The sequence below is a fragment of the Haliotis rubra genome, unplaced genomic scaffold (genome assembly GCF_003918875.1).
Source record: "Haliotis rubra isolate DU_JTF1 unplaced genomic scaffold, ASM391887v1 Scf76, whole genome shotgun sequence".
Taxonomy (NCBI): Eukaryota; Metazoa; Mollusca; class Gastropoda; order Lepetellida; family Haliotidae; genus Haliotis; species Haliotis rubra.
The window spans coordinates 2202905-2229624 of NW_025767479.1; the positions used below are offsets into that span (position 1 = coordinate 2202905).

Genomic DNA, 26720 nt, shown 5'->3' on the forward strand with positions numbered 1-26720 from the left:
TATATGTACATGCATATCTATCTATCTATCTATCTATCTATCTATCTATATAGATATATGCATAAAACAACTGCAAATACGTATAACGTATACTTTAATCAAGACTACAATGTTCAACACCATACTGCCACCATAACAGGTTTCCAAAATTATTCATATTTCGATCTGTTTGTCTAAGGGAGAATTCAAATCGATTTGACATTCGTTATGAATGTAATGTACCCCTGAGGTCGTTTTGTTATAAATGTTCATACATATCACACACACTGATAATAACATGCTATTTGGCTGTGATCAATATCGATCAGCCATTCAATCATGTAAGTAGAAAACGATTCACACAAAATCGGCCCAATGATAATCCCAAATATAATACCTCCAGCGATGGGGTTGTCGGGTCGACGGCTCCACTGTGAGCGTTTAATCAATAACTAAAATTGTGACACGAGCTTTTATTAAAGTTTGAAAAAAAAAACCAATAGGTTTTATGTGTTGCGCGTCTCCTTCCTTCCAACAGCTATAAGCTGTTTATTTATTGAGTCGTCGAAGCGTGTAACCCCTCTGGCCGCAATGCGAACGCTCGCTAGATATAACGGTAGATCTGTCGGTCAACTCGCCTAGCGTTCATAGCAACCAATCACAGCTAAGCTCTAGGCGAGCACGTTAGTTCCTATGATCGTATAGCGATATGAGCAACATGGCCGAAAAGTGACTTGCCACACAAAACGATTGTTGTCGTTGGATGTTGTGGATGGATGCGACGTCGTTGTTGTTGTGAGGGCAGACGAGGTAGGTGTTGTCACAGCGTTAACGATGGAGGTGGTGAAGGTCAACTAACCACAACAGCTTGGGGCTTTGTGGACAGGGGTTGTTTATTGCGATCGAACTCCCAAGCAATTAGTAAACACGGTGAGAAACTGTCCAGACACTTTGTCTTAGACACAGATTGTATGGGTTGACATTAGAATAAGTTCAGGGAGATCTGTCACATAAAGGTCATGCTGAGGTTTTAATATGTCTTCTTTCCATAATCATTTGTACTCTTTGATTGTGTGAAATTTAATACCTTTAAATCAGGTTTCGGAATATTAGTCGAATTGTCTTATGATTGTAAGAAATTGTTACTCTGGTAAACACTTTTCAGATGATGGACAATTTCTATCATCAATACATCATTATATATTATATGTTTTATCTCATTTTTATTTTGTCATATCATTTAAAATTACCTTTTATATTTATTATGATTATTGTATATGAAATGAATACTTATGTTGTTATGGTATCAGAAACGCAACTGATGAAAAATGTTTAAAATACCTATATTCATGGAAGCTTAACAAATACTTACATTTATTTAAAAATTATGCAACAATGTAGTGAAAAATCTCATGAGACATAAATGGACATGTTCATGTATCTTAACAGCATTGAAATGATGTCAATATTTCATTTGCCAGACAAACTTGTGCCACTATGATATTTATAACACGTTGGAGCTATTATGTTGATGTAACTAAGATTACAGAAAGGGAAAATATAATGTTTATGTTTCGTATATTATTAATGGCCTTAAAGCGGCCTTGTGAACATCATATTGATGTGAATATGATTATATGAGTATGGTGCTAATGCAGTATCTTGAGACATCACACTAGGGAGCTACCACTGATACAGGGGAAATCAATACAAGTAATCTCATTGATCTCCAATAAACAGGATCATTAACTCTCACTGATTGAAGCAGCTGGGTTACTTTTGGGATTCATTGATTTTTGCCAATAAAACGTGATTTGCTTCATCTAACAGATTGCTATAAGAGGCAGCTTGGCAGGATAAGATTGTCATGTTCACTGACGTGGTTGGCATGTCATCATGCCCCAGTTGAGTAGATCGATGCTCGTTATGTCGGTCACTGGATCCGGTGTTCTCAACCTGTCAAAGTTCATATGTTGTGAATGGTATGAACACTGTTTCTCTCTTTTGGTCTGTAATCCTTGAAATGACAAAAAAATAATAATAATACTTGATTTGAGTTGGAAAGTTCATTTATTATGCCCTGCCTCCTGTGTTAACATCTGAGGCATTGGGGTAGCCTAGTGGTTGAAGCGTTTGCTCGTCACACCGAAGACCCGGGTTCGATTCCCCACATGGGTACAATGTGTGAAACCCACATCTGGTGTCCCATGCTGTGATGTTGCTGGAATATTGCTAAAAGCGGTGTAAAACCATACTCACTCAATGTTAGCATCTGTAGATGCCACTTTCAAAACAATGACAATATAAAAATATGTCAGTATTAATATTTAAACTAACTTTATAAATATTTGTGAAATGTTTAAAACATAAGTACCATAAGATTGTTCAAAATCTTTTGCCATTATCAGGTTGAAAAGGAAGGATTATATATTATCTAATATTATTAATATAGTATACAGTATAATAAGTATAACAGTGCTAAGAGGATGGATGAAAGTCTTGTAAATGTTTTGGCCTAATGGAATCCATGCACTAATCCACTTATAATCCACTTAGCTGTAAGGTATAGTTAGTGTGCCAAGTGTCCAACACGAGAAGAAAGGTGTAGGCAATGCCAGTTTCTGGCATGCATTGGTCCCTGCTTTTCATGAAATCCAAGAAAATATATTTGTCAGGTAATTCTTAATGTGGTATTAGTACAACTGGTGTGGTTGCTTCAAAGGATATAATGTTTGGTTTGGTTCAGTTTGTTGTTTAATGCCACTCTCAGTGAGATACTCCAGGGAATTGGGGTTGAGGGGTGGTAGGATGGGGGGTGGGGATATTGGATAGTTAGGGTGAGGTGGTATGGGAGTGGAGGGAATTGGAAAGTTAGGGTGAGGTTATGAGGAAGGGAATTAGGAGTTAAGGTGAGGTGGTATGGGAGGGAATTGGGAGTTAGGGTGAGGTGGGGAGTGAGTGAATTTAGTTTTATGCCGCTTTTAGCAATATTCCAGCAATATCATGGCGGAGGACACCAGAAATGGGCTTCACACATTGTGCCATGTGGAGAATCGAACCCGGGTCTTCGGCGTGACGAAACGAACACTTTAATCACTAGGCTACCCCACCGCCCCCTGGTATGGGAGGGAATTGGGGAGTTAGGGTGAGGTGGTATGGGAGGGAATTGGGGAGTCAGGGTCAGGTGATATGGGAGGGAATTGGGGAGTTAGGGGTGAGGTGCTGTTGTACTGGAGGGAATTGGAGAGTTAGGGTTAGGTGGTATGAGAGGGAATTGGGGATGTCACCATCATGCTATACTCATAAAACCAATCTTGAAAAAGTGTAAAGCCATTATACCGTTGAAAACAAGAATTGATTTTTCATTACTCGAGAACAGCACAGTGAGGATTTTAAAACCATTTTCAGAGAGACAGCCAAGAAATTTCACACAAATAAACAGTCTCACCCCACTTACATGAATGGTCCCACAATCAACTGACTGACTGACTGAGGTTGGTTTTACGCCGCTTTTAGCAATATTCCAGCAACATCACGGCGGGGGACACCAGAAATGGGCTTCACACAATGTACCCATGTGGGGATTCGAACCCGGGTCTTTGGCGTGACGAGCCAACGCTTTAACCACTAGGCTACCCCACAGCCCCTTCCCACAATCAAGCACTCAAGGTTGTAGCATTATCATCCCAATCCATGAACTGAAATATATCAATATTTGTGCTCCATGACGTTTTATGATGCCATGTTAGTGCCATGTATGCCATAAAGCCGTTTAAATATTGGCTTAACCAAATGTCATACTGACTCAACAAACACCACTGTAAAGCAGTGGAACTGGAAGTAAACAGAGTTTGCACTTTGGAAAATAATCAATGAACTATTTTTCTGTGCATCAGAAACATACAGACCTGTTTTGTATCTTGATCAACTTGCATGCAAGGCAAAGCGATATAGATTTCCTTCAGGCTGAACAGGTCAGACAATTACGTCGAGTTAGCTTTGAGGGAGGGGGGAGATTTATGAATTTTCATCATGTTTTGTATGAATCATTGGGAGGATTTGACTCATTTATTCAGTATTGTTATTGCTGTTATTGTTTTTTCATCATTTTATTCACATTTCTATGAACATTTTACATTACAGTAAATGATATACTTCCCATCAAAAGTTTAGACTCATTTAAAACACTCACTATATGTTATGTATATATATGAGGTTACATCGAAGATTGATTTCTCCACTATCTTGGGGAAACCAACTGCAAACCTTATGCAGATGAATTGCACGAGGATCATGTATCAAATTGCTGAAAAGCATGTGCAAATATCGTGCTTGTGAACAGCCGTGTTTTGGTGTAAAGTTTTGTTACAAATTCGCCAATTTTCACTGATTTTTATCATTTATTGCACTCATGACAATAATCTTTTCAACGTTACGAATTTGTTTTACAATACATCAGTTTATGTGTAAACAGTACCTTTAAACAGTATGGAATATTTTGCAAAATTTAGTTTAGAACAGTTGCCTGAAGTAAGTGGCTATAATTACACTAGTGAGTATAAACGTTGGATGAGAAGTATATATTCAACTGCAGAGTGGATGTATGCCTATCACATGCACGCACGCATTCACGCATATATAAGTGGAAAGGTAGTTGACAGGTACATGAGTAGAGTACGTATCGTTAAGTAGATGTTTTTTTAAGTCAAGTAAACTGGTAGATTTGGCTAAGTAGATAATGAATAAATGGCTAGCATATTGTTGTTGTTTCTAACAAGGTACTGCCGCTAATCATTTAACACTTGCTTGATAACGGTGTTAGTACCTACGCCAAAACGTTGCACTCAAGGCAATAAAGAAGTTGACTATTCATAGAACCTGGTTTTCCTTCATGTTTACAATTTCTAAAATGCCTCTCAAAGAAATCATCTAGTTCCTGATTATTTTTGTCATCTCAAAATCTAAGATACTTATCAGATGAGTATACTTGCCTCATCCCTGTTTAGGGTTGGTCTAGCCTTGTGGTTAAAGCGTCCGCTCGTCATGACGAAGATCCAGGTTCAATTCCTCACATGGGTATAATGTGTAAAGACCATTTCTGGTGTCCTCCGTTGCAATTTTGCTAGAATATTGCTAAAAGTGGCGTTAGGTTTCACTCACTCACTCATCATTGTTTGTCTTGGTGGCCAACATATTTGTCAAGCTGTGCTGGGAACATACTATTTCTTGGGAGTTTACCTGAAATGACTTTCATGCATTGAAATATCAAGACTATAAATCACCAATGTCCCCCTAAGCATTGTTAAGTCTAGCAGCGCAGTCTCAAGTGCTTCAGATCAGCTGTTTGCTTAAGGAGTTTATATCTAGTATTATCTACTAAACTTTCATGTCTAACCTGGACTTCCTCCTTAGAAGTCACATAGCAGTATTGTGTATAATGTACTGTTGTGCAGTACAGGCTCCTACAGGTGTTGTTTTTCACCTGGGGTAAATGAGTTAGGATTATATTTGTTTTTTAGAGTTTTTGATTGATTGATGAACTGAGAGTCTGTGGGGTTAATGTGCTGTTAGCAATGTACTTTGGGAGAGGGAAAAGGAGGGGTTATTGGATGCAAGGAATGGTGACTTTGGACGGAGGAGAGAGAAAGAATGGGGAAGAGGGACAGGGAATGTGTAGAAGAGACCGATGAGGGTAGACAAAGAATGTGGAGAAGACACCAAGGCTGAAGAGGAGAAACTAACAATGTTGAGGGAAGACAAGGACTGAGGCATAAGACAAGGAATCTAGATGAGAGACACTTTAAGACTATGGAGGCAAGACAAAGGGGGAGACCAAGACTAAAGAAGGGAAATAAGGACTAGGGAGGAGAGACAAAGACTAAGAAGGTGGTACAAGGAATGGGGATGGCAGACAAAGACTAAAGAAGGGAGACAAGGAATGGGGGGGTCAGACAAAGATTAAGAAGGTGGTGCAAGGAATGGGGGGGTCAGACAAAGATTAAAGAAGGACACAAGGAATGGGAGGGCAGACAAAGATTAAAGAAGGACACTGATTATGGGGAGGGGAGACAAAGACTAAGGAAGGGAGGCTGGGATTATGGGGAGCGGAGACAAAGACTACGGAAGGGAGACAAGGAATGGGGAGCGGAGACAAAGACTACGGAAGGGAGACAAGGAATGGGGAGGAGAATGGAAAACAAAGACTAAGGAACAGACACAAAGACTAAGGAAAGGAGACAAAGGAGACGGATGAGAGAAAAGCAGTATTGGGAAAGGAGACACAGCTCATATACAAAGTCAATTAAATTAAGTTGATGTGAGTAAGTGAGTATGGATTTACGCCGCTTTTTGCAATATTCCAGCAATATCACCGCAGGGGACACCAAAATGGCTTCACACATTGTACCCATGGAGGGAAGGGAACATGGGTCTTCGACATGAGGAGTGGACGATTTAACCAGGAGGCTACTCCACCATCCAACAAGTCGATATGTTGGTGTGCTGTGAAGATCAGATACCACCTTGTTGATAGAATACAACGCTGTCAAATAGCACTTAGTGTTCATTATGCAAGAAAAACACATACAAACTATCAACATGCCAAAGATCTAACACCTGCTTATGTCCCAACTTATGCAAAAGAACAATCACCAAACTGAACAATATTTCTTTCCCTGAACGGGTATTTACATAATGCTTAAAGGCATGACTGACATTATACGTTCACACTGGCTCATTAACCACTGCTTGGAGCGAATTTACTCCTGGTGCTTGACAAACAATGCCAGGCTTTAGGATTTCTCCATTGTCAGACTAAACTGACTGAGTTGCAGTCCAGGCTGGAGATTATTAAAAGCTTCTTTACAATGGCGATATTACCATCATACATGAGACTGCAGGTGGTGAGGGCAGGTTCACAGACAGACATATATTGACATGGTAGGGTCTTGGAGTAGAACGTGCCAAGGCTCCATATCTGGGTGTATGAGGAACCTGAATGGATTACAGGTTAGAAAAGGATCCTGCAAGTCATATGAGTGAGTGAGTTTAATTTTAATGCTGCTTTCAGCAATATATGGGACAGCAGAAATGGGCTTCACACATTGTACCCATGTGGGGAATCGAACCTGGGTCTTTGACATGATGAGTGAACGCTTTAACCACTAGGCTACCCCACTGCCCACCGGTCATTTAAAAGAGGTGATTTAATGATTGGGTGGTCATGGGCAGTGACTTGGTTGTTTGCATGTCCACATGCTTCAGCAATATTGATCAGTGCTCACAATATCAATCATTGGATCGTCTGGTACAGATTTGATTGTTTACAGGACACTGTGATATGTCTTGATATTGTTGAAAGCAGCATTAGACAAGAAACACACACATGCATATAGTGGCTAGAATTTTTGTATTTTGTTTGTCAGTTATTGTTAAGTATTATTAGAATTGCTCTTAGTACCATTCCCACTGTAAATAACAAATCTGGAATGTAAATAACCCGGGAACCTGGGTCTTCGGCGTGACGAGCCAACGCTTTAACCACTAGGCTACCCCACCACCCTCCAGTTACAGATAATGTGACATTGATCTCCACCATCAGGTCACAATGAACCCATGAAGGTCCGGGTTAGAATGATCTTCAGTAACCCATGCTTGTCGTAAGAGGTGACTAACGGGATCGGGTGGTCAGGTTCGCTGACTTGGTTGACACATGTCATTGGTTCCCAATTGTGCAGATCGATGCTCATGCTGTTGATCACTGGATTGTCTGGTCCAGACTCGATTATTTACAGACCGCCACCATATAGCTGGAATATTGCTGAGTGCGGCGTAAAACTAAACTCACTCACTCACTCACTCAGGTCACAATGGCACACAATCGACCAATACATGGAACCTGACCACTGAATGATCGAACCAGGGGAGGAGATGTAGCCTAGTGGATAATGCATTCACTCATCCCCCGAAGACCCAGGTTTGATTCCACACATCGGTACAATGTGTGATGCCCATTTCTGGTGTCCCAGAATTTGCTGTACTATGATATTGCTGGAATATTGCTAAAAGTTTGTAAAGCCATACTCACTCACTCACTCACTAACAACCAGTACAAGTTGTCTAGGGCCAACTCCAACCAATCACAAGTGCTGGGAGAGCAGAATCAATTCCTGCTGCCTGCTCCACAGTTAGTTCCTGTATCAGGCATTATTCAGTGGGAGCGCTAAACATCACACAGTACAATGGGCACATATAGCATCATATCCTATACTGCTCAACATTCAACAGGGACATCTCTGTATGTCAAGAAATATTCTTATCAAGAGTTGAGTTAAGCGTTCAATCAGCAATATCCTTACACAAGAAGACTTGCTGTAATATGAATTGTGATATTTTGCTTCTAGTCCTTTACCTTCTGTGAAACTCTAGATCTTCCCTGGAGTTTATAAAAAAATATGATTGTCAGATATCCTTTAGCAAGATAAATAGATGTGGTCTTTTGATCTACAGATAATCAATAATGATGAATGCGACAGTACAAAGTAATTTTATTGATTCTAACTGACTAGAGGCTGAAAAATAGCTTAGGACATGCCCAAAATATGAGCTGACATTTGGAAACTTGTGAGCGTAAAATAGAAATTATTTTACACCCTCAAAATAATTTGTATTAAAATTAAAGGATAATGTTCCTTTTTTACCAGCCATGCTGCTTAAAACATACTAGGTATGATATTTTTAGCAACTGCCCAAAGAAATAGAAATTCAGGAACTGAAAAAAGACCTTGAGATATTGATAACTGTGCATTGGTTCTATGACTCTGTTGTTGTTTCAGATAGATGGTATCTAGCGGTCTGTGAATCTTCATCAAAATGAATGAGTATGACGAGAGGGGATGGGCTCACATCCACCAGGCTGCTTATCGCGGCTACGTCAAGTCCATCGAGCGCTTCGTGGAGGCCAACCCTGATCAGCTGGAGCTGGAGACAAATGACGACCTTCACTCCACCCCGTTCCTCCTGGCTGTCAGCAGCGGCAACATCGACACCGTCAAGAGCTTGTTGTCTCTAAATGCCAAGATAAATGTCATCAACACGCAGAACCATGGAGCTGTGGAACTTTGCTGTATGAAGCAGTTCGTTTCTCTGCTTGAATACTTCATTAAACGCAATGATGAAAAACTTCCTGTATGGAAGCATCTTCTTAAGATGGTGGGGTCGGATAACGAAGAGGAGGCAGAAAATTCGGGGAAATGTTTGAGGACGTTGACTGACCGTAGTGAAGCTGAAGGCATCAACGCTAACTGGGAATATGTTTATAATAATGGCGGAATTCCAGTGATTGTCAAAGTGGTCAAGGGTACTCTCAATGATGATGCTAAGATTCCGGCCCTTCAGGCACTGCTCAATGTCCTTGAGAAGACAGAGGTGCAAGAACAGATGGTAAGCTCGGGAGGAATTCCTGCATATATCAAAATCTTAAAATCTCAGAATCACTTCGCAGTTAAGCTGGCAGCAGAGACGTTACAAGAATTGGCCAAGAAGAGGGAATATGCTGATATACAGATGCAGAACCAAGTTGCCCAGGCTCTTCTGAAGGTGGCACAGACTGTGTCCGACTACGAGGTACTCATACCTGTTGTCCACTGTTTTACGGTGTTGTCCGAAGTCAGCAGTACCCATCGGTCAGCAATAGGAGGTGTTGCGGGCTTGATTTCAACTCTAGTTGGTCTTTATGAAAAATACAGTGAGCAGCAGTTACTGCTTGCCTTGACATCAGCTGTGGGTCTGATAGCAGAGGACACAAAGTCCAATCAGAATATGTTCGTTGATGAAGGAGTGACTCCTCACTTGAGGGACGTCATCATGGGTCAGATGAAGCACAGGGAGCTGCAGCTGACAGCTGTAGAAGCTGTTCACCTCCTGGCACAGGACAATCCTCACACTCAGAAGGAAATCCTTTCCAAAGGAATAGACAGAATCCTGTTCAAACTTCTTTCCAAAAGCAGGGCAGACGTGCTTCTGGAGAAAACTGCTATGGCACTGTGGGCTTTAGCAGGGACAAACTTGGATGAACAACGTGAAATGGCGACAGGGATGGGTGTGCAAATGTTGATAGAGTTTCTTAATTCTCTGTCGGAGAAACTTCACCTCATTGCTTCAGAAGGTCTAGGTGTTCTTGCCCAGGGCCCTCTCAACATGCAGACTGAGATAGCTCAGAAGAATGGTATTAATCCTCTAGTGAGATTGTTGAAGTCAGATAAGGACTACATTGGTCTGAGTGTGATCCGGACGCTCAGGTATCTGTCTGTGGGAGTGGGGAATGTGCCTCACAATCAGAACCAGAAGGCAATCTCAAAGTCTCATGGCATCAGATACCTGGTGGCTCTCATGGTTCACTCGGCCAGTGAGATTCTGCGGGTGGAATCGGCTGTCACTCTGGGATATGTGTCCATAGGTGAGTACTGTGTTGAATGTGTTTGGCAAGTTAAGTTGATGTGAGGTGAGGTCCGGTGAGATGTGTGACCCCCCAGTGTTTGTGTCTTCAGGTGAGTACTGTGTTGAATCTTATGACATGTGGTGAGGTGAGGCCAGGTGAATGTAAGTGAATAAGTGAGTGAGTGAGGGAGGGAGGGAGAAAGGCTACTAAAAATCCAGTCTGGCCAGTAAATCTCCACAAGTAAATCTTGTAAATCTCCAGTAAGTCTCTGGCCCAACTGGCTAGTGAATTTTCATGGAGTCATTTTGTAAATATATCACTCTCTCCAACTTGTTAAGTTATAATACACTTTTAAATCATGCAAGATTATGGCCTGATAGATAATGGTATCTTACCTTATTGTAATCTTTTGCTTAGTTCCTACATTCAAATTTCGGACTAGTGAATTATTGTGAGGGCTAGTAACTTACAGGCATAGCTAGCCCGACTGGCTAGCCAAATTTAGAATCTATTTCGCACACTGGTCAGCATATGTGTCCACAGGTGAGTACTGTGTCAAATCTGTTTCTCAAGGTGAGATGTGCTGATGTGAGGCTAATGAAGGAGAGAGTGAGTGAAGGAGTAAATGAGTGAGTGAGTGAGTGACACACCAGCATATGTGTCCAGAGCTCAGTGTTTATATATGTATCTCAAGTTCTTTGTAATTGAGTGTCTGAACGTGGTTTCCATGGCAACCGAAGTAGCTTGAGCCACAATATTCAAACACAAGCTGATTGTGTCGCTGATTGTGTGTCATCGTGTCCTGTCTACAGTGTCAAAATATTCAAACACAAGCTCATCGTGTCGCTGATTGTGTGTCGTGTCCTGTCTACAGTGTCAAAATATTCAAACACAAGCTCATTGTGTCGCTGATTGTGTGTCATCGTGTCCTGTCTACAGTGTCAAAATATTCAAACACAAGCTCATCGTGTCGCTGATTGTGTGTCGTGTCCTGTCTACAGTGTCAAAATATTCAAACACAAGCTCATTGTGTCACTCATTGTGTCGCTGATTGTGTGTCATCATGTCCTGTCTACAGTGTCATACTATCAACCACTGGTTTAAGTCAGTGTATTGAGGTTCATGCTTCTTTTTAAAATTATATACTTAAATGATTGTATGTCAGCACAATGTGGGTGGAAAGCTCCGCTGTTCTGACAAACCTACAGGTTGTTCAGCTTGACCTGATCAAGTGAATACTAATGAATTGCGTGACCGTGTCACAACTGGTTGGGTCTATTATTGTGAAGGGGTGCACCTTTGTCAGATGATTGGTGTAAACGAGTGGACTGATTGTTGTGCCCATGTTGAAAATTTGGAAAGCGACTACTGGGACAGAAATATTGCAGTTGAACATGAAATAGAAAAAGTGATAATTGAAGTGTTGTTTTCCGGGACAAGTTCTGTAACGAATCTGTGTATGCATGCCTCGCACGGATGCTACATTAATAACATTCTCTGCACCCCTATTTAATGAAGATAACCCGATCTGCCATTTGACCTCCCGGGTCATGCAAATGTAGAGTAGCTCAGGTCAAGCTGAACAAGCTGTAGACCCATAATCATTGCAAATCCTAATATTACAAACCCATGATCATAAGCTTCTTGCCCAGGACGTGTACACAAAACAAAAACTCAACTCATTTATTATATGAAAACAGAGGCGGTGGGGTAGCCTAGTGGTTAAAGCGTTCGCTCGTCACGCCAAAGACCCGGGTTCGATTCCCCACATGGGTACAATGTGTGAAGCCCATTTCTGGTGCCCCCCACCGTGGCATTGCTGGAATATTGCTAAACTAAACTCACTCACTATTATATGAAGACAAGATAGCTTGATTCGAACAAACAATTTATTTGTTATGGACTTAAAATTACATTGGAGGAAAAAGCCTTTGTATTTAATAAATATTTTTATGTAGTCATTATGATTATACTTTGGCATGGTTAAAGGTGTAAAGACAGGTTTCCAGCTAAAGAGCTGTGACAAGGATTACTGTAATGCATTTAGCTAATCTGTACCCTATGTCAGATTGCATTTCCATAACATAATCTGATTTGAAACCACTCTGTCTCCTGAGACTTAAGCTAAGAGCTTTATGTGACCATTACCTCATTAATATTCTTCCCCACATGGGTACAATGATCCAGCCCATTTTGAAAGGAGGGATGTTGCTGGAATATGGCTAAAACCGCTGTGAACCCAAACTCAGTCAGTCAGTCATTAATATTCATCTTCAATGTGATCTTCCAGTCATTTTGAAAGGGGGGTTCAACAGGGGTTGAACCCCCATTGGCTCCCCACCCTACAAAGAAATCTTCCTGTGATCTTAAGTCATTTTCTCTGGATCCGCCACTGCCTCTTATAACATACTGGAATATGAGAGTTTACCAGCTGGGGTATGTGGAGCTCTGACTTGAAATTGATATGATTCTTTATCCAACAGTCTATACCATACCCACCTCACCAGATTCCTTACTCCCTCCCATAACCTTACCAGTTTCACCATGGTGAAGCTATATGACTGGTGTCACATTTAGATGTAGTACTCCTTGTGTAACCGACTCACCATGTACTACTCCTTGTGTAACCGACTCACCATGACATGCTACTCAAAATAAGTAAAGGATCACTGGATATTTTCAAATGTATACAGTTAACCTGTTATGGCCTTTAAAAATATCTGACACAGCGTGATAGACTCTCTCACACAGTTTGTCTGTAAGGACTCCCATGATTGACTAGTAGGTTTTATTTCATGTGTAGTGTCATTAACTCAAACCATGCACAGGCATGTCTGTCACATAAGTTACATTTGGGGTTATAGGTTCTCAGTAAGGAATAGTGGTGGTCCGATTAATTGAAATAATCGAAGATTGGTCGCAGTGACTAAACGACCAAGCAATCGATCATGTTTTCTCATAATTGAACACAAACAATTCTAGAACACTTGTTTTCATTAACAGTATTTTCACTAGGTTGGTTTTGTCTGTTACATTTCATAAGCACTACAAGCTCGTTCCAAGTCATGATTGAATTTATCTTAAAGACTCTAAGAAATTTATGTTCCTCCATACTAGTCATCCTTTAAAGATGTGAAATTTTGCCAAAAAAACCCAAAGAACTACATGGTTTTTTCCTTATTTTTGTGTGCATTAACACATTTCATAAATGACGCTAACCAATTATTTTCGATGATTGATCGGTTGTAATGAACCAATCATCAATTATGAGATTTTAACCAATTCCCAACACTAGTAATTCTAGTAGGTTTTTTGGGTGGAGTCACATCTGGTAATCAAGCCCACTTTCTCAGTCAGGCTGAGATGGTTACGGTGGGGTAGCCTAGTGGTTAAGGTGATCTCTTGTCACGACAAAGACACAGGTTTGATTCCCCACATGGGCACAATGTGTGAAGTGCATTTCTAGTGTCCCCCCACCGTGATATTGCTGGAATATTGCTTAAAGCGGCGTAAAACTTAACTCACTCATTCACTCAGTCAGGCTGTAGGTGTCTGTGTCAATTTAGACTTGTCAAAGGGATACACTAAGTTAGTGGTCGAAACTACCTGTTGCCAGACTTAAACTTTTTATCTAAGCTACAGTGGCTGAGTGGGTTAGATCGCTAACTTTGTGTGCTGATGATTACATAATAAAAATAATAATAATAGTGCATGTTTATAATGCACACATATCCACGATCAAAGCATGCTCGTGGCGCTCACACATTACTACACCGGATAACCCAAGCTGCCTGTTGGGCACTAGAAGGTTATAGTCCCACCGGGTACCCATTTTCTGCTGGGTGAACAGAGGCAGTTTTGCAGAACTCACTTGCCTAAGGTGAGGCCACATGTATCACATGTGCTTCGTGGTTAGGCACCTAACTGGAGAGTGTGGTTTTGAATCCCAGATCATGGGACTAAAGGCTAAAAAAGTACAGTAATCTGTCCTTTACTGATAAAGTTTAATCCCAAATATAACATATGTTACATTTGACCACTTTTAAATGCAATGGTGTGTGCTCATGTCTGTCTGTCAACATTGGCACAATACCAAATCTTCATGAAATCAATCTTTTAAGGAACCATGGCTCACCGATTCCTAGTATGGTTCAAGAACCATAATTATCTTATCCAAGTACAGCTTACCCTGCCTACAAACACAACACGAGACACGCTGGTTATTAGCGTCATCATTGAATATTTATCGTACAATCGCCATGCAGAGTGTCCCCGCTTGTTCGATAAGTGAGATTAGGAAGCAGATAAATGTCCCAACTAATAATCTTAGATAAGGTACACGGAAGATATAGCATTGAAGTTATGAAAGATTAGACATAGGCTGTGCTTATTGCTGTCTGGGTTCTTACCGACAGATATATGGTGTCGAGTAGTGGTCGGTAACATCGCCAGTATGGGGTCATTATAGTAAAAGAATTAGCTCATAGATTTTCTATTGGCTTTTGAGCTTTGATGGTGATACTTCTATGTACGTCTGATAGATATATTACACTGACATCGTGTGAGGGCATTTGTATAATATGTTCATTGACACTTCAGGGAAAGGCTCTGTTCAGTTTCTTTACACATATTTTGTTTGTGGCATGCCCAAGGTATCCAGCTCTGCTCAACAACTGGGGCGGACATTAGACAGGAGCTGTATTCATAATGCCTTCTCCATCTTTTCATGGTTAGGCCAGACCAATTTTATTTCTTGTCTTACGGATCCTCCGGTCGTACTTTTTCAAGAATAAGAAAAAAAATTAATTAATTTTCCCCGCTCAAAAAATAAAATTCTCATGTTTTTATTGGCCAAAAATGTAAGCTTACCCCAAAACAATTTTGATTGTTTTTTACGCCATATACATTTCATAACTTCATACTTTTAGTATTTAAAAGGAATATTACTTTGATTTGTTATTTATATTTTTTATTTTTTTCGCTCCTGCCTTTAGGTTTTCTGAGAACAAAAATCTGTAAAACAAGAATCAAAATTGGTCTGGCCTTTATGATTTATTTTAATGTTTGGTAGCATGTTGGTTGTTTCTTTTCATTTTGCTTTCCTTCCTAAAATAATTTCAAGTTTCAAACTATCAGCATTAAAATATGTATTAATTATATAAATTCATTTGACAAAAATGAGATACATTTAAATGAAGTGTTACTTTATTTACTGTTCACATATTACCTAAAACAGACAGATCAGTGTTGACAGTCAAACAAATTGGTCATCATCAGTTAGGCCAGAGTTTACATACAACAGCCCTGGATCTATTGTCAATTACTCAGATGCTTGCCAGAGTCGATAAATATTTTCAGACTGGCCGTTACTAATATGTTTAAAATGACACTCATCAGGTTTTTATTATTTCATGCGCTTTTCATAATGTAGGATAGACTAAATTTTAGTTTCATTAGTTTAAATAATCTTCATGATTTGATTTTGTGTCAAAAAGAAAAAAATACATTTCTTATAATTTTTCTTAGGTGTTATTCATTAAGATTTTTATTTTTTTAAGACTCTTATTCTTTTTCTTACTTCTTATTCCTTCAGATTTCATTATACTGTTTTATGACAAAGAAAGAAAGATACCTACTATTGTTTGTTTATAATACTTACTATCTACTCAAGTTGTTTATTAGTTGATGTTATAGTAACTGAGGTTAGTAAACTCTTTATGTACCTGGAATTATGGCACTGCAATAATGTTTTCACGTTTCTTTGAAGAACTTAACCTAAATATATCCTAATAAATAGCTCTCAGTAGTATGGTCGGGGAAGAATGAGAACTGCAAATACCCATACATATCGCCCTGCTTTAGTTTCATGGCTGGCTGGATCAAGTGCTTAAGGATCATTGAAAGTAATTACTCCTCATGAATAAGCAAGCAAGAGGGCGAAACAGAAACTCCGCTATGGGAATACAATGCATCGTGGCGAGATCGCAATCTTTCCGAGATCTGATAGATTTAATGAAGTCTGGCCGTTTGAATAGACTTTGTGGATTATTTAGATAGCACAAGCTGATTTTAAGGGAATTGTATCGTTCGGAAACCTATGAATTAAATATGAAAATGTTGAGATACTAGCCGTTGCCAAATAGATAGACTAAATAATGTATGGGGTAGTGAAAGCAGGTGAACTGATACAGGTAGTTTTTTTAAGGTTTAGACTACAACACTGCTGTTTACATGAGTCATTTTGTGTCTTTCTCAATCAACACTGCTTCAAAAATTTATTTTTTTGTTGTATTTTTTGTCTAAAGTTTACTATATATTTTTTCATAATATAGTTGTTTAACCTATTCTTATAATATTATACAATATGAATGCATAAGCAAGAAATTTGAATACCACTCATTGTGTATTCCATTTTCTGAATAAGAAGTGGTTTTAATATTATTTTGTAATTATTATTATTATTTTTTATATCTTTTTCTCTGAATTTTACCTTAATTATTTTCTGAGTTTTACTCTATATCTTTTAAGTAAGTATTGTCCAACATGATGTATAGTTGCTTGACCTTTAACCACTTTATTTCTTACAAGTTTGTAATTTCTAAATATACTTGAAAGATGTTTAATAATGCAGAAATTAAAAAAGCCTCAATAGCTTTTTATATTAATGTTTGAAAAATGAGAGCAGGCTTATCTCTTATGAAATGGATGAAGAAGATATGGTTTGTTTAGCGTTGTGGTAAAACAAATGTGTGCTCTTACTGATATTTTTTAACCCATCTTGATCAACTGAAAAATGCATGATATGTATCAATAATGCACTGACTTCCCCAAGTATCAGGTGTATCACGATACGGATACATCAGAAGTGATGACCCAGCCTAAGTAATGACACTCATAGATATTATATCAGCACCTAGCCAGTGTCCTTCGCTGGTCTGTTCACTCAACCGTTCCGCTTCACGCCAAGCATACCTGGCGTTGTGATCAATATTGTTGCACGTACATGACTGCCGCGTGTTAATTCCACCCCTGGGACAATGATCAATGCTTACAAGACGACAACAAAACACGTCGCTAAAACACAGACAGGCAAGGTCCTTTGTGGACAACTCTCTGGAAGGGAGCCTGAGAGTCTTTGCCACAACAGCTGTGATTTTGTTGAGATGCTTATCACGACTTGTTGTAAAGAAGTTTTTTGTGCAGTAGATATAATATCTTGTGTTATCGATACTAGTTTTCTGCCTGATTATGTCAGTGGGAACACTGTTTAGAGCAAATAGGGGATAAGGTTTCAGATGATTGATTATTGATCACTATTTTTTTAAACTGACAATGATTTGTGTAGTTGTTGAAGTACAGTCATTGATCTATTGATTATCAGTAATTCCTGTCCGGTTTTGTTTACTTAGAGATGAAATATTGTGTCTTCATTTTTGGATAAGCTACAAAGATTGTATGATGTCAGTCAAAGGATTATTGATTTTATAACCAATAGGTATTTGGCCAAGAAAAAGTGTTAATCTCTGGTTAAACTAAGTAGACTGATTAGTGCACAGGCAAATATTCTCAGTATGAATTGTTTTCAATAAATTGAAGAAAAAATAATAATTTTGAGTCAAATTTCCAAAAAAGTCATTGCCCCATACCTCTGGCTGGTGTATTTGACTAAGTTTGAACATCTTTTTATTTCAGCATATTTCCTTTGATGCATTAATGTAGATGTATATATACTGAGAGAAACAAATAAAGGATCACAGGAAAATGCAAGCGTTCCTTATATATATAAATTTCCAGTTTTCATCACCAACTTTGAATAGCACTGTGGTGATGAAAACTGGAAAATTATAAAGGAACGCTTGAATTTTCCTGGGATCCTTTATTTGTTTCTCTCAGTATATATTGGAATACAAAATATGGCTACTATAAAAATTCTGTTTGGATCAAACTAAAATTATATAAAGGTAGATTGTTTGACAGGTTAGTAAGAAAATAACTTTCAAAAATAATTAATTCTTTCAAAAAACATTTTCTCCATTATTTTGAAATAAAATATTTTTTATTTTCTTGCTTGAGTGATGACTATTTGAGACAAAGCCAATGAAAAGAGAAGTTTTGTATGAAGAATAATGTTACAGACGTGCCACTCCATGTCATAAATTCAAGCACGTTTTAACATTGTATATGTCAATAGTGAGTGAGTTAGTTTTATGCCGCACTCAGCAATATTCCAGCTATATGGCGGCGGTCTGTAAATAATCGAGTCTCGACCAGACAATCCAGTGATCAACAGCATGTCTGTGTAATTGGGAACCGATGACATGTGTCAACCAAGCCAGCGAGCCTGACCACCTGATCTTACGACAAGCATTGGTTACTGAAGGTGCATTCTAACCCGGACCTTCACAGGTTTAAAAGATATGTCAGTACTGGGTATGTGGGAGTTACCTTACATCATGACACCCACTATTATGCAGGTAATAACAGCTGTTTACACAGGTAATGAATCTATCACTACAAGATCAAAATATATTTCTTGGAAAACATTTGTCCGTGACAATCATCACAATTAGATCTATCGAGGTTAAGTTCAGACAAGAAAGTGGTGTCACATCAAATTCTTTAAAGTTTAATAACTTTAATCCCATTAAACGGCAAGCTGACTATAATGGTTTTTTTACAAATTGGTTATGGGTCTTTCTTCTTTAGCAAGAAATAATAAAATATTATCCAAAATACATAGTCGAGTCTGGCATACCACCAAGTAATCTTGGGCTAAGACTGGTAATTCCCGTACCAAAACATTATAAGACTTGCGATTATAAAACTGAGATCACTTTATAAACAGGAACTGTTCCTAGATATCAGTTAAGTCCAAGAATAAGTCAAAATAACTCAGGATCATAAGATTCTGGCTTTGTCTTAAATCTGGTTTGTATGACACAATGGTGACCGTATCACACTGTCATTTGACGACCAAAACAAACAGCCATATCACTGGTTCTTGACGTAGCAGCCATCTCAAATACATCTGCAGACGTTGTAGAAGAACGTCAATCCCTCACTGCTCAGAAAACCTCCTCTTCCATCTAAGAGTTACATTTTTAAACAGTCCATTAATAAAATGAGGGTCAGTTGTCCAAGTCTGAGATCATGAATGATTTTGATATAATCAACTTTGGTCTATTCATTGTAATGTACACAAACATCTTGCACTATAGGTTGGTAAATTAGAGAGATGGACATTATGCAATTATTACTTACTAAATACTAAAAAAGGCAGTGGCGGACAATTGGAGCTTATTATAATCAGTCAGAGTAGTGAATGAGTGAGTAAGGTTTTACGCTGCTTTTAGCAATATTCCAGCAATATTACAGCAAGAGACACTAGAAATGGGCTTCACACATTGTACCCATGAAGGGAATAGAACCCGGGTCTTGACAAGCTAACGCTTTAACCACCAGGCTATCGCACTGCCTTCTGTTTGAGTGAGTGAGTTTGGTTTTATGCTGCTTTTAGCAATATTCCAGCAATATCACGGCAGGGGACACAAGAAAAGGGCTTCACACATTGTAACCATGTGGGGAATCGAACCGGGTCTTCGGCGTGATGAGCGCTTTAACCACTAGGCTACCCCACTGCCCCCCTCTGTTTGAATTTGATACATTGATACCAAGGATGTATGAGCATGTGATGGAGACAAGATGTCAGCATGACCTGTTTCCTCTGCAGGTAACCAAGCAATCCTGGATGAGATCCATCGCTACCCTGACTTCAGCTTCGTGCGGATCCTGCGGATGATGTACTCCACAGAGCACCGGGTGCGACTCCTGGCAGGGGAGGCGCTGGCAGCCTTCGCCTACAACAACATCAGCCAGCAGCAGGATATCCTGGAGCAGGGCGGGGTCAGGTTTGCTGCGTTCCTCCCTTTCCTGAAATCCCATGATGAGTTCTACAGATGCAATGCTGCCTATCAGGTACTTTCACCTTTGTCAGGTATTAGGTTTTACCATTTTGCACCAAGTGCAAACTTTTGTTTTACCTGGGAATAAATGCATTTACTGGTGTAAATGAAAGAACAGAGAGTTTGACATCATACAGAAATGTAACATATGATATATTTGCGAGTACAGATTCTAGTACTTTTGTTGGGTTGAGTCCCATCCACGGTGACTGAGTTGGTTAGGCGTCTGACTTTGTGTGGTGGTGAATAAGTGCCTGACCCTGAGGGTGTGGGTTCGAATCCCGGATGGGTGAGTGAGTGAGTTTGGTTTTACACCGCTTTCAGCAATATTCCAGCAATATCACGGCGGGGGACACCAGAAATGGACTTCACACATTGTACCCATCCCGGATGGGACTCAACCCAACTAGAATCTGTACTTTACTGAGAAAGTGTAATCCCAAATATAACATATGTTACATTTGACCACTTTCTAAATGGCATTGTGTATTCATCATGCAGAAATGTGTGTCCAGTCTGCAGAAATATGTGTCCAGTCTGCAAAATGTGTGTCCACTCTGCAGAAATGTGTGACCATTATAAAGAAACATGCGTTCTATATGCACACAAATGTATAAAAATTATGCAGAAAAAAGAATATGTTGTCTCCGACGAGCACACAGCAATATTGAACGTATCAAATTCTTGACAAGAAATACAAAGGTCCTGTGAGCAGTGTAATTGTCAAAGCATACAAAACAATCTACTGCACTGTTTAATTACTTTACAATATCTTCATATTTCATGTAATGGTTCTTTGTTTTATGAGTCAAGGTAAAGGGTTCAAAAAACAAAATATCTTATCTGAAATGTCTGTTCTGTTTTATTTATTTCCATCGGAGACATTTCACAAAATAATCTGCAAACCATCAAATTGATCTACCAGCGAGAGAAAGAAATGTTTCAAGAAACAAGATTATTAAAAAGTTTGGACGTTGTTATGATATCAACCATTGGTTTTTCTGGTTCGGACTTGATTAAACCCAAACCGCTGTCATACACCTGTTGTGTGGCATTCATCAAGAAACAGACATACTGAGTTCTTCATGTCTGTGACAGATTGTAATCCTGGCGCGGATCATCCCTGATGAGGAGCAGGCCAAGTCCTCAGCTCTGGGCATCAAGCTGATTATCGACCTCCTCCAGGACTCCAAGGACAACAGCATCCTGGCCCTAGCCAGTGACTGTGTGGCTAGACTGGCACACACACGAGCAGGTACACTTGTCCCTTCAGCATCGGTGCTTCACACAATACTTTATTACCTGTGAATACATACTGGTCTGGTTCTACTGGTGGGGAATGAGTGATTGCTTAGACTATATGAGTGAATGAGTATGGTTTTACGCCGCTTTTTAGCAATATTCCAGCAATGTCACGGCGGGGGACACCAGAAATTGTACCCATGTGGGGATTCGAACCTGGGTCTTCGTCATGACGAGCGGATGCTTTAACCACCAGGCTACCCCACTGCCCTGCTTAGACTATATTAGAGCTTAGCTTATGCAGCATAAATAATTTTTGCTTGAATGCGATTGGTATCACTTGAGTTATAATGGCCTCTTTTAATTAAATGTCTAAAATTTGCAAGGATTCCAAGAAACGATGCTTCTGTACATTTTACATTCCATTTATATAGTGAGGGCTCAGTTGTAAAGCCATGAACACATGAAACTTGTTTACTGTTTGTAAGGATGTTTCTGGCTTCTTCCTGACTCTTCACCCATGAAGATGCAGGTTAGAATCGGTCTTGATTAACCCATGCTTAATTGGTAAGAGGCATCGGGTGGTCAGGCTCGCTGACTTGGTTGACACATGTCATGGTATCCCAAATACGTAGATCGATGCTCATGATGTTGATCACTGGATTGTCCGGCCCAGACTCGATTATTTACAGACCGCCGCCATATAGCTGGAATATTGCTGAGTGCAGCGTTAAACAAGAAAACAAACAAAATTCTGACCGTTCATCGGGTTAGTACTGAATAGGTGTATTGAGATAATATACATGTACGTGCACATTTGTATACACATGGTAAGACACAAGTTTGTATACACTTGGTGTAAGTTTGCATCCTGTAGAATTTGGTTGTTTCTGTTCGTGTAGGTGTTCCCTCAGCGATTGTGGCTATAGAGGCTGTGCATTACTTGTGCAGCCTTCTGTCATCGACTGCTGAGCAAGTGCGCGGATGTGCAGCCATTGCACTGGGCTATCTCACCTTCAACCACGAGGGAGGCAGAGAACTCCTTCACAGGTGAGATAAACAAAACTCTGCATAATGTGTACTGTATATATAAACTTGAAGGGTGCTTCTCACTATATATTAGACATGGATTCTTTTCCCGGAATAACCACACTTGAGGTTTTTGTTTGCTCTCAGGTTTTACTTTTTGTGAGTAAGACCTATTTCCCGGTTTTACTTTTGTAAGTAAGACCTCTTCCCAGATTTTACTTTTTCCTTAGTTAATTCTATATTAACATCAACATTCAAATTATATGTGAGTGTTTTGAAATCAATTGAAAAATATCGTCAAACATCAACTTAAATGTGCAAATGTTTTCCCTAGCAGGATTGGAACCGATACTATATTTTAGATTCGTAGCAGATGCTCTACCTCACAGCCACCGGGCCGACAAAGAATGAGGGTTGAATTATCTATTTATAGTTAGGCCTACTGTCATTCAATTGCTTTTACTAGCACTTCAGTTACTGTTATGTAGCTTCATTACATGATCATCTAATTATCCATCATTGACGGTTTATATGTATAATAAAGCACTCCTCCTCGGTTATGGTTGGGAAAGTAAGCCCTCGACCATCAGGTGGAGAGAAGTAAGACCTCGAGCGCTAAACGCTCTCGATCTTACTTCTCCCCACCCTCCGGTCTCGGGTCTTACTTTCCCAACCATAACCTTGGAGTCGTGCTTTATCCTACTAATAATGTCCTGATCATAGAGTGAGTGAGTTGAGTAGGGGTGACTACTGAGTGGCACACAACTATTGTGATAGCGATAGTCTATTGCGACCAACTATTGCAGTACTATTGCAATAGTTTTTTCTCTCCTTGAATTGTCTCATTTGAAGCCATTTCCCAAATGAACGTATAGTTTATATGAAATAAGAACAAGTTGAAGTAGTTTCAGTCACTTTTAATAACTAACAAGAAACTTGAAACCAAGATCAAGTAAACAGTTAAAACATAAACTTATTGTTATTCGCAGTTTCAAACTCCGAGTCGAATGCTGTGTTTGCCACCATGTTTGTTTAAGAGGTAACGGGGCGGATAACAGTAAATCAAAGTGAATGAATCTGGTACTTCCTATATTTTGTGCTGTGTATTTATCAACGGAACTCAATCACTAAACTATCGATAGTCACACATACTATCGATGCATCGATAGTTTTTCGTTTCTACTATCGATTAATTGCTATCGGAGACTCAACAATTGCAATCCATCGATAGTCTGATGCCTCGTTACAGCACTAGAGTTGAAGTTTATGCTGTTTTTAGCAATATTCCAGCAATATTCCAGTGGGGGACACACCAGAAATGGGCTTCACACATTGTACCCATGTGGGGAATCAAACCCGGGCCTTTGGCATGACAAGCAAATGTTTGAACCACTAGGCCCCCAGATCAAAGATAAGAACAGCATGTGTTTTCATGTGTGGGTTAGGTACTGACTATTTGATACTTTGGAATAGCATCAGTTAACTGAAGGTTTCAAATAAATAGAAATTAAAGCACCTAGTGAATTTGTTTGGTGTCAAAGGTTGAAATATTGTCCTTTGTCAACAAGTTATTAAACCTAATTCAAATTTATCACCTCTGTGGTCTACTGGATAGAGTGTCTGCCAGTGGAGGGGAATCTGTTGCAGACACATGTGAGTGAGTGAGTTTAGTTTTACGCCGCACTCAGCAATATTCCAACTATATAACGGAGGTCTGTAAATAATCGGGTCTGGACCAGACAATCAAGTGAACAACAGCATGAGCATCGATCTACGCAATTGGGAACGGTGACATGTGTCAACCAAGTCAGCGAGCCTGACCACCCGCCTCTCAATATGACAAGCATGGGTTACTGAAGGCAGCCGGGAAAAAGAAGATCAATATTCTAACCCGGACCTTCACTGTACATATCGAGATGAGATTACAACCAAAATCACTTGGTGGATAGCTCATTAATGCACTACAGCATGAATCATTGCTCATGATGTCAATCACCGGTTTGTCTGGTCCAGACCATATAGGTTGAATATTGTTGAGTAAAGCTTTACACAACAGACAAGCATACTTTTGCTCATGACTTTTTAAGTGGTCACTCACACATGGGACTAAGTTTTTGAGTTTGTAAGATATCCATGTATCTATCTTGTTCCTCCAGTTGCCGCAAGAACCCCTACCTGATGCAGGTCCTCAAGTACTACTTCACGAAGCGGACACGCCTGTCTCCGGAGTTTGTCGAGGGTTGGAAACACTGCAAGAGGGTGGGCCTGCCAGCGATACCGTACGTTCTTTTTAATTTTTATGTAAATTCAAGGCAGTAAAACTTCAAACATGTACTGCTTGTTTTTTAGACAAGGTAAAATACTAAAGGGAGTTTGAATCTGAGAATCATTGCAGGTGTTTATACTATCAATCACGGGATTGTCTGGCATAGGTTGGTTGGTTGGTTTGTTATTTAACACCGCACTCAGCAATATTCCAGCTATATGGCGGCGGTCTGTAAATAATCAAGTCTTGACTAGACAATCCAGTGATCAACAGCATGAGCATCGATCTACACAGTTGGGATACGATGCCTGGTGCAGGCAAGGTGTTACATTACAACCTGTAGTTATCTATACCGTAATAAAGACTTTAATAAATTTGACAAAAGTCGTCAAATCATCTGATTGTGTTACATTGTACAGCGTAATAAGGCCAGACAAATTTTATTTCTTGTTTTACGGATTTTTGACCTCAGAAAACTTAAAGGCAGGAGGGACAAAAAATAAAAATAAAATCACCAGTCAAAGTAATATTCCTTCTAAATACTAAAGTATTTTACTTTTGGCAATTTATGAAGTGTATATGGGGAAAAAAACAATCTAAAAAAATCTTTTTTTTGTATGTTTACATTTTTAGCCAATAAAAGCATTAAGATTTTAATTTTTTATCTTATTCTTGAAAAAATATGACAGGCGGATCTGTAGAACAAGAAATAAAATTGGTCTGGCCTAAAGACTGTAATAAATTTGACAAAGTTGTCAAGTCATCTGATTGTGTTATATTTTACTTGCCGAGTGTAAGTTAATTTGATTTCATATTGAGAATTTTTTAATCCACAGAGAAGGGAAGACTAGTCTAATACAGTTTCGACCACATGAGGATGCAATTCGACCCGTGACCAACTTGAGTTTCGATGGAACGGGTAATAGCTCCAACATCCGGAGCTCCACGTCCAACCTGGTGGCAGAGGAGGGCAACCTGACGGGCAGGTCCTCACGGTCCTCCAGGACACAGAGGACGGGGTCAGTCCACAACAGTCACTTGTCCTTGGACAGTCAGAGGACACAGAACTCTCTTATGGTTGGAGGGGAGGAGAGATGATGGTGAAGCAGGGCCAGGGAAGATGAAGTGGGCTTGAGAAGGATAAAGTGGGGCAAGGGAAGATGACATGGGTTTGGGAAGGATAAAGGAAGAAGTTATAAATTATCGGTAACTGCCAGTTGTCTTGTGGTCTCAGTTGGCAGCGATTAGGACCCCATCTCTGGGGGTCGACTTATGTATAAAACATACCATTTTGATACTGGTTTTAAGGGTCAAGTTAGGAGGTTGGCTTATCTACTGTAATATATGGTAAGTGGGCTTGGGAAAGATAAAAAGGGGCAAAGGAAGATGATGTGGGGCAAGAGAAGGCCAAAGTAGGGCAAGGCAAGATGAAGTGGGCTTGGAAAGGATAAAGAAAGATTAAGTGGGTTTGGGAAAGATAAAAAGGGGCAAAGGAAGATGATGTGGGGCAAGAGAAGGCCAAAGTAGGGCAAGGGAAGTGAAGTGGGCTTGGAAAGGATAAAGAAAGATTAAGTGGGTTTGGGAAAGATAAAAAGGGGCAAAGGAAGATGATGTGGGCAAGAGAAGGCCAAAGTAGGGCAAGGCAAGATGAAGTGGGCTTGGAAAGGATAAAGAAAGATTAAGTGGGTTTGGGAAAGATAAAAAGGGGCAAAGGAAGATGATGTGGGGCAAGAGAAGGCCAAAGTAGGGCAAGGGAAGTGAAGTGGGTTTGGAAAGGATAAAGAAAGATTAAGTGGGTTTGGGA

The 26720-nt window shown here is 39.6% G+C and overlaps 1 protein-coding gene across 2 annotated transcripts; it reads left to right on the forward strand.

The window, feature by feature from the left end:
• Nucleotides 1-681: 681 nt before the first annotated feature.
• Nucleotides 682-26517, forward strand: LOC124260291 (ankyrin and armadillo repeat-containing protein-like). 2 transcript variants are annotated; one of them, XM_046694565.1, is made up of 7 exons: nucleotides 682-789; nucleotides 8814-10435; nucleotides 20148-20392; nucleotides 21478-21634; nucleotides 22524-22671; nucleotides 24807-24929; nucleotides 25753-26517. In XM_046694565.1, exons 2-7 carry the CDS (start codon nucleotides 8851-8853, stop codon nucleotides 26012-26014), a joined length of 2520 nt encoding a protein of 839 aa, XP_046550521.1. In that variant the 5' UTR covers nucleotides 682-789; nucleotides 8814-8850; the 3' UTR covers nucleotides 26015-26517. The 2 variants fall into 2 exon arrangements, with proteins under 2 accessions (XP_046550521.1, XP_046550520.1); XM_046694564.1 differs by having other exon boundaries at nucleotides 690-909.
• Nucleotides 26518-26720: the final 203 nt, after the last annotated feature.